The sequence below is a fragment of the Scyliorhinus canicula genome, chromosome 13, assembly GCF_902713615.1.
Source record: "Scyliorhinus canicula chromosome 13, sScyCan1.1, whole genome shotgun sequence".
Lineage (NCBI taxonomy): Eukaryota > Metazoa > Chordata > Chondrichthyes > Carcharhiniformes > Scyliorhinidae > Scyliorhinus > Scyliorhinus canicula.
Genome location: NC_052158.1, coordinates 91,312,656 through 91,325,863, shown reverse-complemented (window position 1 = coordinate 91,325,863; position 13,208 = coordinate 91,312,656). Strand labels below are relative to the sequence as shown.

General features: G+C 45.2%; 1 protein-coding gene across 6 annotated transcripts in view; it reads left to right on the top strand.

Moving 5' to 3' along the window:
• LOC119976738 overlaps positions 1 to 13,208 on the top strand; it is a 489,950-nt gene that overhangs the window by 379,981 nt on the left and 96,761 nt on the right. For all 6 annotated transcript variants that reach the window (XM_038817468.1, XM_038817467.1, XM_038817469.1 and 3 more), the window contains exons 4-5: positions 962 to 1,179; positions 3,471 to 3,538. In XM_038817468.1, the coding sequence (XP_038673396.1) occupies positions 962 to 1,179; positions 3,471 to 3,538 (286 nt within the window). The remainder of the gene's footprint in view (positions 1 to 961; positions 1,180 to 3,470; positions 3,539 to 13,208) is intronic.

The window sequence follows — 13,208 nt, the reverse complement described above, 5'->3', positions numbered from 1 at the left end:
GGGAGTTAATATGCTTCGCAGCCTGCAGAGATCATTTGTTTTTCAGCTTGGAGAGATGGTGTCATTGCTGGGTGGAGCAAAGGAATGAAGAGATGCAGTTAAGTTTTGGAGAAAGGTTTGAGAGAGAGGGGAGGTGAATTCTAATCTGTCTGACCCTGAGTCCACAATTCTCTCAGAGTTGGATAGTTATAAAAGAGGAATAATATGTAAAGCAGAGCAGTCTTGTCTGGGGACATGAAAGAAGCTGAAACATGCCAATAAACCATCTTTTCAAAGATATTCAGCCAGAGTTTGAAGGAGTTTGAACAGGATCAAAATCTGTTTTATAAAGCAAGTATTGCTCAATGATTTTAAGATAGATTGCAAACTGTATGTTTCTTTTCTAGTTGTTTCATGGGAAATTGAGCAGTAGAGCAAAGGGGTAATTGTAAGCTATTTTTCCTGGGTGTGACGCTAAAAAGTTTAATATTGCATTCATAATGAACTTTTGTTTTAGAAATACCAAAGCCCTATTTCTTCATGCAATCACTCCTGCAGCGAATCATTCTTTCCCACAGTCTTACAAATAAGCAAAAATAAGCCTTCCAAATAAACAAAAATATTGGGGTTCCGGTTCAGTATCCAAGCTCCTGTTGGGGTCTGGTCTGGGATCGTAATAACATCAAGAAATGGAATATTTGCCTGGAACAAGATCCCTAACCATAGCACAGTTGACCTCTGGACATACCAATGGTATACATTTTTATCACGTGGCTGGAATTCTCTGCGCATTGGGATTCTTTTTTCCCCTGGTATCCCGGTGGCATGGGATGGCTTCAATGAGAAATGCCATTGACAAGCGGTGGGAAAAGAAAGTCCTAACGAATGGCGCACCACTGGGAAGCTGCTGGGAGACCAGAGAATCCAGCCCCTTATTCCATTGAGGCACATGTTTTACTGATTTCCTTTCCAATTTGCTAAGGATGAACAACGATCAAGTCTGCCTTCTTCTCAGATGTCAGGTTCAGAAAGAAATTGGACAATTTCTGCTTCTGATGGACAGCTATTCTACAGACCAGAAAGAACGCATAAATACTTGCATGCTAGTGTCTACGGGTCAACTGTGTTTGACCTCACAGAAAAGGACAGACCGCACAACCAAGCCACAGAAATTCAGCTGGGTAGACCAACCAGGTCCAGGTAATGCTGAGATTGTAATATTAGCTTTATATGTTCATTCTTAAATGTCACGAAGTTGTGATGATTGTTACGAGTAAGCTTTTTTATAATGCAAGTAAAAGACACTGGATGAGTTTTGCGAGCCATCCTCACCATCTCCCCCCCCCCCCCCCCCCCCCCCCCCCCCCCCCCCAATCCCCCCCGCTTGATTTGTTTTGGCATAAAAAGAGATGCAGTGGAAGAAAAAATGCAAGAAAGAAAATTGTTGACTTCCTAGTGTTGCGATTTTCATTTAAGGTTTCTACCCCAAATCAATGGGGGGGCTTAAGTTAATATGTTAAAAACGAGTCCTAAAGGGTTAGGTGTATGGCAACATAATGGCTACATTGCTGACCTCATAATCTAGGTGCATGGACTAATAATCTGGAGATATGGGGCGGGATTCTCCGACCCCCGATGGGTCTGAGAACCGCCGGGAGGCGGTGTGAATCCCCCCCCCCCCCTCCCCCCGCTCCGACAGCAGCTGCCGAATTCTCCATTGCCAGTTTCCGGGCGGGGACGGGGATCGCACAATGCTGGTCGGGGTCCGTTGACAGCAGCCCCCCCCCCCGGCAATTCTCCGGGCCCCAATGGGCCGAGCAGCCGCCTGTTTTCGGCCAGTCACGCCGACGTGTAATGGACATGGTCCATCCCAGTGGGACCTGGCTTGGAGGGCAGCTAGCGGAGTCCTCGGGACCCACCAATCTGCGGACGGGCCTGTGCCGTGGGGGCACTCTTTCCCTCCCTGCCGGCCTCTGTAAGGCTCCGCCATGGCCTTCGCGGAGAAGAAACCCCCTGCGTATGTGCCAGAACATGCCAGCGGTTCTGCGCATGCGCCAACTCGCGCTGGCCCACGGCAGCCCTTTGACGCCATTTGGCGCGGCGCCAACCCTTCCGGCGCCAGCCTAGCCCCCGGAAGTGCGGAGGATTCACCAATTTCCGGGCAGCCCGACGCCGGAGTGGCTCGCGCTGCTCTTGCCGCCGGCGTAGGGCCGTTCCGCCAATTGTGGGAGAATCCAGGCCATGAGCTCAAAACTGACCAGTGGCAATGTAAATTAAACTAAGTTTGGAATAAAAAGCTAATGTTAGTAATTGTGGCCATGAAGCTACTGCAGCATTATAAAAAAAACAACTGTTGTTTGGGCCTAATAGAATTTTTCATGTCAGTTAGCATTAGCATGTCTGATCCTTAAGCTGTAGGCTGTAAATGTGGGGAGGTGGACATTTGCAGGGATCATAAGCTGAATTAAGTAAATGTGGGAACTTATCCAGAAATTACAATTTGTTATTATTTTTGGGCTTCAAAGCTGTAGAAGCTTCCTTAAGTTCCAGTCCTGCTGCTTGGCATGTTTGTTACATTTCCCCAAAATTTCAACCTGTAACTCCATTGCTCCCTGGATCTTGATAACCTATTGGACCTCCTGTGGATGTCATTGAGTGAATGAAATGTCCTGCATGCCTCCCACCCAATGTAGGTCAGGAACCAAATTACACCCCCATGTCTCCTCTCTACTTTATAGCTCCATTTATTGTTTGCTCAATAGCTCAATACAATTCAGTTTAGCCACCATGCACCACATTTTATGTTACGATTCCCATCTGTTGATCTCGGCAGTGCTGCCTGATGTCTATTTTATCAGCAAACCTAACAATGGCATTCAAATGTATATGAAGCAAGTTGAGTGTTGGCAGATTCTTCCCAAATTTAGTGCAACTTGACATGCATACACACAAATTTTCCAGGGGTTGCTGGATAGTAATCAGAAGCAGGAATCTGTGCCTGATACTATTCTGGCAGAGACTAGAAATCAGATCTGTGACATTGGTCTGTGTGGTACAGCTTGAAGGGATACATTCATGAGTGGATTGCTCTGGGACCTTAGTGTTGACATTCTGCTGTTTCACGTCTATATTCTATCTTGTTCTATTTTAATGGCAATCAAATAGGAATTGCATACAAATTTGCTGAACGTTTGGATACTAATATTCACACTACGTCAAAGTCTTTTCTGATAAAATTACTGCAGTTACACAGTACAATCTTCAGGTGTGAAGCATTAGATTCATTTATATCAGAAAAAAAACATTTTTCAGAGTCAGTTCCAGGACTTGATCCCAGGAATATAAAAATCTGCACATGCCCGCTCATAAAAAACTCTGCTTTCAACTATGTAGCAAGATCAAAATAATTAACAAATAACTAAACAAACAAAATGCAGTTTACTGCCCTTTGACTTTATTATTAATCAAATGTAGTTTGTGTTTTTGTCTAGCCTTCTGAGAGCCAGATATTGTTCTCTATCAACATTCAGCGACCAATACAGCAGAGAGAATAAACGACGTAAGTTCTGAAATAAATAGCATCACTTTGTCACATTCTGCCATGGAACTCAATTTATAAACAAAGTAAATTGACACGACAAGACCTTTGATTGCATGTTCTGGCTTAAAAATTGCGGAAAATTTGAATACTAAATGTAACTTTTTGTCCTTTCCCAGTAGAAAATCAAGTTTCTGTGAAGATTCTGGAATGCAAAACATCTGTTAACCACCTGTTTAACCCTCACTTTTGCGTTTTTTTGTTTTAACAGATCAATATTGCAATATTGATAAAACAGAAAGTACAAGTGAGATACATATGCACCAACAAGAGTGGGCCATATCAGCGTTGTTCAATTGTATAAAGTACAGTTTGTTACCAATACAAGTCCATATTGTTGCAATTACATTAGTGTAAGAGTGGATATGAAGTTGGCAGTCACACATTTCTTCTTGAAGCAGCAAAACTGACGATGCCTGGATTGTTGCATTGATGCCTGGACTGCAGTGTATGGGAGTTTGTGAACAGCGAGACTGTCCCAGGAGAGCACATCCGCAATAGATGTCTCAGTCTCAGATCTCTCCGGCTCAGGGTCATTGAACCTGGAGTGTGAATTGGAGACGTTCTGATACATAACGGAGAGGGGAAAATATATGGAAAGTTTGCTCCTGACCTCGGTCAAACTTTCAAGAGCAGGAGTAGACCATTCGGCCTTTTGAGCCTGCTCTGCCATTCACTATGACCATGGCTGATCATCCAACTCAGTAACATGTTCCCGCTTTCCCCCCAAATCCCTTTAGCCCCAAGAGCTACATCTAACTCATTGTTGAAAACGTACATGTTTTGGCTTCAACTGCTTTCTGTGATAACATATTCCATAGGCTCACCACTCTCTGAGTGAAGACATTTCTCATCTCAGTCCTAAATGATTTATCCTATATCCTTCGACTGTGAGTCCTGGTTCTGGACTCCCCGCCATCGGGAACATCTTTCATGCATCTATCTTGTCCAGCCCTGGTAGAATGTTGAGGTTTCTATGAGATCTCCCCTCATTCTTCTAAACTCACTCAACTTGTCCAAATCACACTGAAGCATCTCTGCATTCCCTTCACAGTTCATCCTCCCACCCAGCAAATTTGGAGGTATCATATTTAGTTCCCTCATCCAACTCATTAATATATATATATTGTGAGTAGCTGGGGGTCCTAGCACTAATCCCTTTGGTACCTCACTAGTCACTGCCTACGGAAAAATACTTGTTTATTCCTACCTTTTTTTTCCCTGTCTGCCAAACAGTTTTCTATCCATCCCAATACACTACTCCAATCCCACTCACATTCAATTTTACACAGTAATCTCTTATGTGGTACTTTGTTTGAAGCCTTCTGAAAGTGCAAATAAATCACATCCACTGATACCTCCCTGTCAACTCTATTAGTTACATACTGGAAGAATTCCAGTAGATTTGTCAAGCAAAATTTCCCTTTCCTAAATCCATGCTGACTCTGTCCAAATTTGCCTGTTTTCCAAGTGCTCTGCTATTAAAACTTTTATAATGGACTACAGTATTTTCCCACTAACGAACGTCAGGCTGACTGATCTATAATTTCATGTTTTCTCTCTAACTTCCTTTTTAAATAATGGGGTTACATTAGCTTCCTTCCAATCTGCCGGAACTGTTCCAGCGTCTGCAGAAATCATTTCATTTCCATTTCATTTCATCTTGGGAGATGACTACCAATGCATCTACTATTTCTAGCGCCACTTCCTTCAGTACTTTGGGTTGTAGATTGTCAGGCCCTGAGGATTTAGCATCTTTCAATCCCATCAATTTTCCCAACACCATTTCCCTACTAATATTGATTTCCTTCAGTTCCTCCCTCTCACTAAACCCTGCGATCTCCAACATTTCTGGTAGGTTATTTGTGTCCCCCTTTGTGAAGACAGAACCAAAGTATGTATTCAGTTTGTTAGCCATTTCTTTGTCCCCTATTATACATTCCCCTGTTTCTGACTGTAAACGGCCTACATTTGTCTTCACCAATCTTTTTCTCTTCTCATACCTATAGAAGCTTTAACAAACAGTTTTTATGTTACCCTCAAACTTCATACTCCCCTTCTTAATCAATCCCTTTGACCTCCTTTGCTGATTTCTCAATTTCTCCCAGTCCTCGGGTCTGCTGTTTGCTCTGTCCAATATGTATGCCTCTTCCTTCAATCTAATATTATCTCTAATTTCCCTTGTAAGTCATGGTTTGGCCACCTTTCCTGATTTAATTTTGCACCAGTCAGAAATGAACAGGTGGGTTCAGGGTTGCAGTTCACCCATGCGCTCTTTGAATATTTCCATTATCTATCCTCTGTCATCTCTTCAAGTAACATTCCCTAATCCATTATGGCCAGTTTGTTCCTCATCTCATCATAGTTTCCTTTATTTAGATTCAGCACCCTAGTCTCAGAATCAACTACATCACTCGACATCTTGATGAAGAATTCCCAAGTCATTCCCAAGGAGCCTTGCACAACAAAATTGTCAATTATTCCTTTCTCATTACACAATATCCAGCCAAAGATGGCCTGTTCTTTATAGAATCCATAGAATCCTTAAATGCCCAAGAAGGTTGTTCAGCCCATTGAGTTTGCATCAACCCTCCGAAAGTGCACTCTACCCCAACCTATCCCCGTAAACCACGTATTGATCCTGGCCAATCCACCTAATCTGCACATCCTTGAGCTGTGGGAGGAAACTGAAGCACCTGAAGGAAACCCACGCGACCACAGGGAGAATATGCAAGCTCCACAAAGACAGTCAACCAAGGCCAGTATTGTACCTGGGTGCCTGGCACTATGAGGAGGCAGTGCTTGCCCCCATACCATTAGCTCCTCAATGTATTGGTCCAGAAAACCATCCTGTATACACTCCAGGAATTCCTCCTCTATTGTATTGTTAATAATTTGATTTACCCAATCAATATACAGATTAAAGTCACCCATAATTGCAGATGTTCCTTTATCGCATGTGTCTCTAATTTCCTGTTTAATGCCATTCCCAACATCATAAATGCAATTTGGGAGCCTATATACAACCCCCACTAATGTTTTCTGCCCCTTCATGCTTCTCAGCTCTACCTATACAGATTTGTGGGGAAGCATTGGCATAATGGTATAGTTGCTGGACTAGTAATCCGGAGTCATGCTCTGAAATCCTGCCATGGCAGATGGTGAAATGTGCATTCAATAAAAATCTGGAATTCAAAGTCTAAAGGTGACCATCATCTCATTGTCGTAAAAACCCATCTGGTTCACTAATGCCCTTCAGGGAAGGAAATCTGTCGTCCTTGCATGATCTGGCCTACATGTGAATCCAGATCAACAGCAATGTGGTTGACTCTCAAATGCCCTCAAGAGTGAGCAATAAATGCTGGCCCAGCCAGCGATGCACACATCCCATGGAATTGTTTTTTAGAAATCCACATTGTCGAAGCTAATATCCTTCCTCACTATTGTGTTCATTTTCTCTTTAACTAGCAATGCTACCCCATCACCTTTTCCTTTTTGCTTGTCCTTCTTAATTAGTGAATATCCCTGATCAATTCCCAACCCTGATCACCCTGCAGCCATATCTCCCTAATCTCTATATCCCTATATCATGTCCATTTATATCTATTTGCACATTTATTCATCCACTTTATTGCGAATGCTCCATGCATTAAGGCACAAAGATCGAGATGTACAAGATTACGAGGGACATGGAGGGGGTGGATAAGGAGCAGCGGTTCCCCTTTGTTGAAAGGTCAATCAAGAGGGAATACAAGTTCAAGGTGAGGGTCAGGAGGTTCGGGGGGATGCGAGGAAAAGCCTTTTTTCAGAGGGTGTGACGTTCTAGAATGCACTGTCTGGGAGGGTGGTAGAGGTGGGTTGCCTCACATCCTTTAAAATATACCTGGATGAGCACTTGGCATGTCAAAAAATTCAAGGCTCCAGATTAAGTGCTGACAAATGGGATTAGGTAGGTAGCTCAGGGGTTTTTCATGCGCTGGTGCATTAGGAGAGGTAAGCAGGGTGTACTCATAGAGTCCCTTATGCATATTGATCGTGACTTACTTCTGTGAGGATTTATCCAGCTGCAAATAAGCATTGCTCATGTCCAATTTTGTGAATGTACAGCCACCGGCCAATGTTGCATGCAAATCCTCGATGCACAGTAAAGGATAACAGTTCAACCTCAAAAGCTGTGGTCACTGTCAACCTATAATCCCCGCAGAGGCGGACTATGTTATCCTGTTTCATTATGGGGACCACTGGCGTCAGCCACTCAGCGAAGCACACTGGCCTTAAGATGCCCAAACTCTCCAAACAATGAAGCTCAGTTTCGACTTCCCCTACTAAAGCGTAGGGAACCGAGCGGGCATGAAAACATTGTGGTTGGGCCTTTGGGTCCACCTGGATCTTGGCCACAGCCCCATTAATTGTACCCAAGCCAGGCTAGAAAGCCTTGGGGAGTTTGCTCAGTACCCCACACAGACCACCAGAATCCACTTGGAGGTTATGTTGCCAATCAGCTGCAGCTGGTGTAGCCAGTCACGGCCCAACAGGTAGCGTCGCTTCCTTGCACAACAATGAGGGGAAGGCAAACTGATTGGCGCCCATAATATGCCGGAGCAAGAGTGACCCCACAATATTCAGTTGTTCCCATTTAAGTAGCCAAATGAGCCGCCATGTCAGTCAAAGTCGAAGTATGCACACCTTCCTTTATAAGATCAATGGTGATCTGTACCATCACAGAAACGGCAGCTCCCGTATCCAACTCCATTGGGAGCACATGGCCATTCACTTGTATCAGAACGCAAAAAGAGGCCGCAAGGGATGATGTCACACAATTCAGCTGCATCTCAGCCTCATCCTCGGACACTTCTGGGTCATCCAGTTTTGAGGCCCAGCCCCAGGGCTGATACCTACCTCAACTGGAGTGCCCGGAGCGCTGGTCCTGCTGCTGTCTGTGGGTATGCCTAGACCGGCTCCACATGGGCCGGAATCACCTCCAGCCAAGTCCGGTGATATTGCCCGTCTCGCCGGCCGGCTCTTTGCCCAGGCTGGAGTCGCCGTGGAGGTACCACCTGAAGGGCAACGCCCCAAAGTGTTCACCTCTATCCCTTGTATGTCCTGAACACCGTATTCGGTACTATCCTGGGACAAGGAGATCTGGAGCACTTGCTGAAAAGTCAGGGAGATTTAACGCAAAGGTTTTTTTCTGTGTTTCCATATTATTTATACCACAGACCAAATGATCACCGAGCATATCAGATAAAGCAGTTCCATGCTCTCAAAACTTGGCTATCTTCCGTGGCTGTGATACAAACTTGGTAACCAACTCATCGGGGATCTCTCCGCCATATTAAACCAATATCTTTGAACGATTACTCATGGGGTTGGGTTGAAGTATTGCACCACAAGTGTCACGAGTTGGTTGAACGATTGCATATCTGGATGCGTGAGTCTCCGTATCACCCCAAATATGTGCGCTCTGCAGGCCATCAACAGTATTACCTCTCTTGTGCTCATTTTCCGTGATGTTGGCCTGGATGAAGTAACGCATTCTTTCTTCTGCATACTGGTTCCAGTCTTCAACACCAGTGTTAAGTGCATCTAACCACCCAAACGGAGGCATGGCCAATCAAGTAAACCCAAACTTGGGTCCAGAAAATCAGGGAGGTGACTCAGCTGACAGTGAGCCAATTTACTCCTCGTCACCAGTTTAACAAGGACACGGGGAGTCCACACCAAGTAAAATAAAGTAACAGTTTTATTTACACACAATATTTAAACTGCCCGGTCAATCCCGAGCGGGTTTCGGTTCTGGTTGGTGCTCTACTGGCCAACCTTTTATTAATAGACACCCCCCACCCCTAGGGACCACAGGGAAGCTTATCATTCCCACCCCATAGGCCCCGGGTGGGTTATTGCACCCCATGGACAACTAAAGAGGTCAGAGACAAGATGAAACTAAACAAGAAAAGCCTCCAAAATGGAAAATAGGACAGAGCAGGGCAAATAGAAGAGATACAAAGATCAGCAAACGGTAACAAAACAATTGGAGCTACAGAATGCTACACTGAAAAGAAAGTTGCAAGGGATTTCAAAATCAACACAATAAATGTTTACAATTGTATTAGGAAGGCTATATTGGCCTTTGAGGGAGTGCAGTGTGGTTTTACCAGGATCATCCAAGGGTTAAATCACAAGGAGAGCTTACTTAGAAGTTTACGGGGGGGAGTTGATCAAAGTTTTCAATTTATTAAGGGAACAAATCGGAAGAAACCCTTTCTGCTGGCTCTGGGGAAAGAGTTTAAAAATTAAAATCGGATCTTTCAGGGGTGAAATTAGGAAAACACCTAAACACAATGGGATGATAGAGATTTGGAAAGGGCAATTGATGCCAGATGAATCTCAGACCTGGGACTGTTAAATATTTGTCGACCAAAAATTTTCAGAATATGGGTATATTGAGTTAATGGACAGATCAGCTGTGAAACAGTGAAGGCAAAACAGGCACAGGGGCTAATGGCCCATCCCTTGTTCCTATTCATCTGTGTGTCCTATTCCGGCGGTGTAATTTCTGGCAGTTTGAAGCTTTTAGTTGGTAACAATGACTGGTGATAATGCTGGCAGGCAAAATGATTGACTGCCACTTAACCTTGTAATTAAGGGGTGGAATAGCAAGAAGAACAATGATAAATTCCAGGGTTAAAGACTGCCAAATTGAAGGTGGACTTCATACTAGCAGAACATTTTAAACATGCTCTTACAGGAATATAGTGCATTTAAATTGCTGGTATGGCAGGTGCTGGACAGAAGCAATAAAGTGCTAATGAGCACAGGAAGAAGGAATGTCGGTTTTCAAAGTCTCCATGCTATTGCCACTCTTACTGAAAGTTAATGTGCTGCGGAATCAGCCACTGATGCTCAATATCAATTGCCAGCCATGTGACCGTTCAAAAAGTTATTTTTGCTAGGATTAGTTTCTTTGAAACCCTGGGCCCGATTGAACGGCCTTGTCGCGCCCGACTCGGTGACACAACGGGGCTGTTAAATCTTGCGAGAGGCCTTTCGTAAGATTTATGACGCTCGGGATGCCTCATGAGATCTAACGAGACATTGCAATCTGGACCTTGCCCTCAGTGGGTGGGATCCAGATTGACATATTTAAGTGTGCAGTTAGCTTCGCTTAAATATGTCTAAGCTGGAATATCCCAAGGCCCCGGATCGAACACCTGCACCTCACACAAAAGTGGACCAGGCGTAATGGCACATTGGGGGTTTTCACAGATGATTGGAGGCCCCCGGGTGGTGGTCTCTGACCAGTGTGATATCCTGACACACCTGATGCCATCTGGACACCCTGATGCCACCTGAGCATCTTGGCATCATTAGCTTGACACCTTGGCACTGCCACCTTGGCATCCTGGCAGTGCCACCTTGGCACTGCAAGGTGTCCAGATGGTGCCGTCAGGTGCCTAAATGGCACTGGCAGGGGCCCTGCCAGGCTGCCAGTGCCTGAGTGCCAGGTTGTCCGTGTTGGGGATTGGACCTGGGTGTGCCCTGCCTTTAGGAGATGGGGTGAAGGGAGGCTTGAGGATCCCCTCATCAGTAAATTGGGGCATTGGAGGGGGCGAGAGATCATGGGAGGATTTTAAAATGACTCCTCGATCTCTTCCTGCAGTGTTGAGCTTGTCAGTGCAGGAAATGAAGATAAGTGCCGAATGAAGGTAAATTCGACCTTCGCGGAGCATTCCTCACAGAGGCTCTCCCAAAATACAAGGCACCGTTTGATAGTGGGCTTGTCCTTGGCGCTGCAGGCTCTGAGAAACCCACCGTTTTCGCACCCAAAATGGGACTCTATTTTTTTTCATTTAATCGTGCCCACTGTCTGCTGATTTAAGCAACCATCAGTTCGGTTTTCGTCCCTGAATATTCTTTGAAGACAGTTATGATTCTATGATAAATAAATAGTATGTCATACCTAGAATGAAAATATAAGAATTTATACCTCACTGACAATAAATGGAGGGGGAGACATGGTGGCGTAGTGGTAAAGTTACTGGGCTAGTTAAGCCTGGCTCCCAAACAGAATATTCTAGGGATGTAGGTTCAAACCCCACTATCAAGACCCTGCAAGCCGAGTAGTTGAATAAATGGTAGTTTATTCACAGCCAAAGGAAACGGCTGCTACGGCGGCAGTCACACACAGCATAAGCCTCAGTTGGGACTACTAGGATGCCAGTCTCTGTTTGGGCCGGCTTTTATTACAGTCTAATTATGACCCCAGCTGGGCAGGCCTCCACCCACTAGTGGGAAAGCTCTTATTCCAAAAGTCGCACGGGGAGATCAATTAGGGTGCTCCCTCATGGACCTCATGAGGGTTATTAAACCCCACCCCAGTCTGAAATTCCCCTACATTAGCCATCAGAGGGGGACTCCTTCGCCACTTTGCACGTGGTTGAGCTTCTGCCAGCGGTGGGGCTGGGTTGGGTTCTGCATATCAACCCGTTGATGGCCTTTGCCACAACGAATAACAGAGGGACACTGCTGGGGCTTGGCCCCAGCCTCGTCCGTGAGCATGGATGCTTCCATATTCATTCCCAAGGCCTATTGACCACCTAGTGGTACCAGAGGTGGTAGAGGCACCGATAAGCCTGGCGCGGTTTCCGCCAAGGCGGGCTCTCTGCCCTTGAGGTAATCTACATGTTTTTGCACGGGCATCTCTCTGATTCTAAATATGTTTGTTATGGGCACTGTTTATTCCAACACAACCTCAGGGAGCCAATAGGCATCTGTCTATTCCAGACATATACGGTGTCTCCCCCGGTTTAATTAAAACATTTTTTTTACTAGTTTGATTTTAAAAATAATCTTTATTGTCACAAGTAGGCTTATAGTAATACTGCAATGAAGTTACTGTGAAAAGTCCCTAGTCTCCACATTCTGGTGCTTGTTCAGGTACATGAAGGGAGAATTGAGAATGGCCAAATTACCTAACAGCACGTCTTTCGGGACTTGTGGGAGGAAACCGGAGCACCCAGAGGAAACCCACATAGACACGGGGAGAACGTGCAGACTCTGCGCAGACAGTGACCCAAGTTGGGAATCGCACCTGGGACCCTTGCATTGTGAAGCAACAGTACTAACGACTGTACTACCATGCTGTAAAACTTCTCTCAGGCATCCGGTCTTCGTTACATTTCTTTTGATTGTCCTGTTTTGACTCTACCTTCTCGCCAAAACCTGGAAATGTCAGGCTGAGACAGGTTCGGAGGCTTGGCCCATTAATAGCTCTGCCTGTGCTACCCCTGTTGTGACATGACGCGTGGTCTGGTAATGGAACAGGAACTTCAGCATTCTTGTATCCAGGGAGTCCTCGATTTGTTTCCTCATGCCTAGTTTAAATATTTGAACCGCCCGCCCTGCCAAACCATTCAAGGACATGTGGTACTGGACAGTCTGGATGTAGTTTACCCCATTGGCACACACAAATGCTAGGAACTCCTCACTCGTGAACGGGGCCCTCTTATCCGTGACTAAGACCTCCGGTATCCATGGGTACTAAACAATTGCCGTAATTTCTCTACAGTAGCTCTCAGGGTGGTGGTGGTCATCCAGTACACACCCAGCCACTTGGAGTGGGCTTCTACAA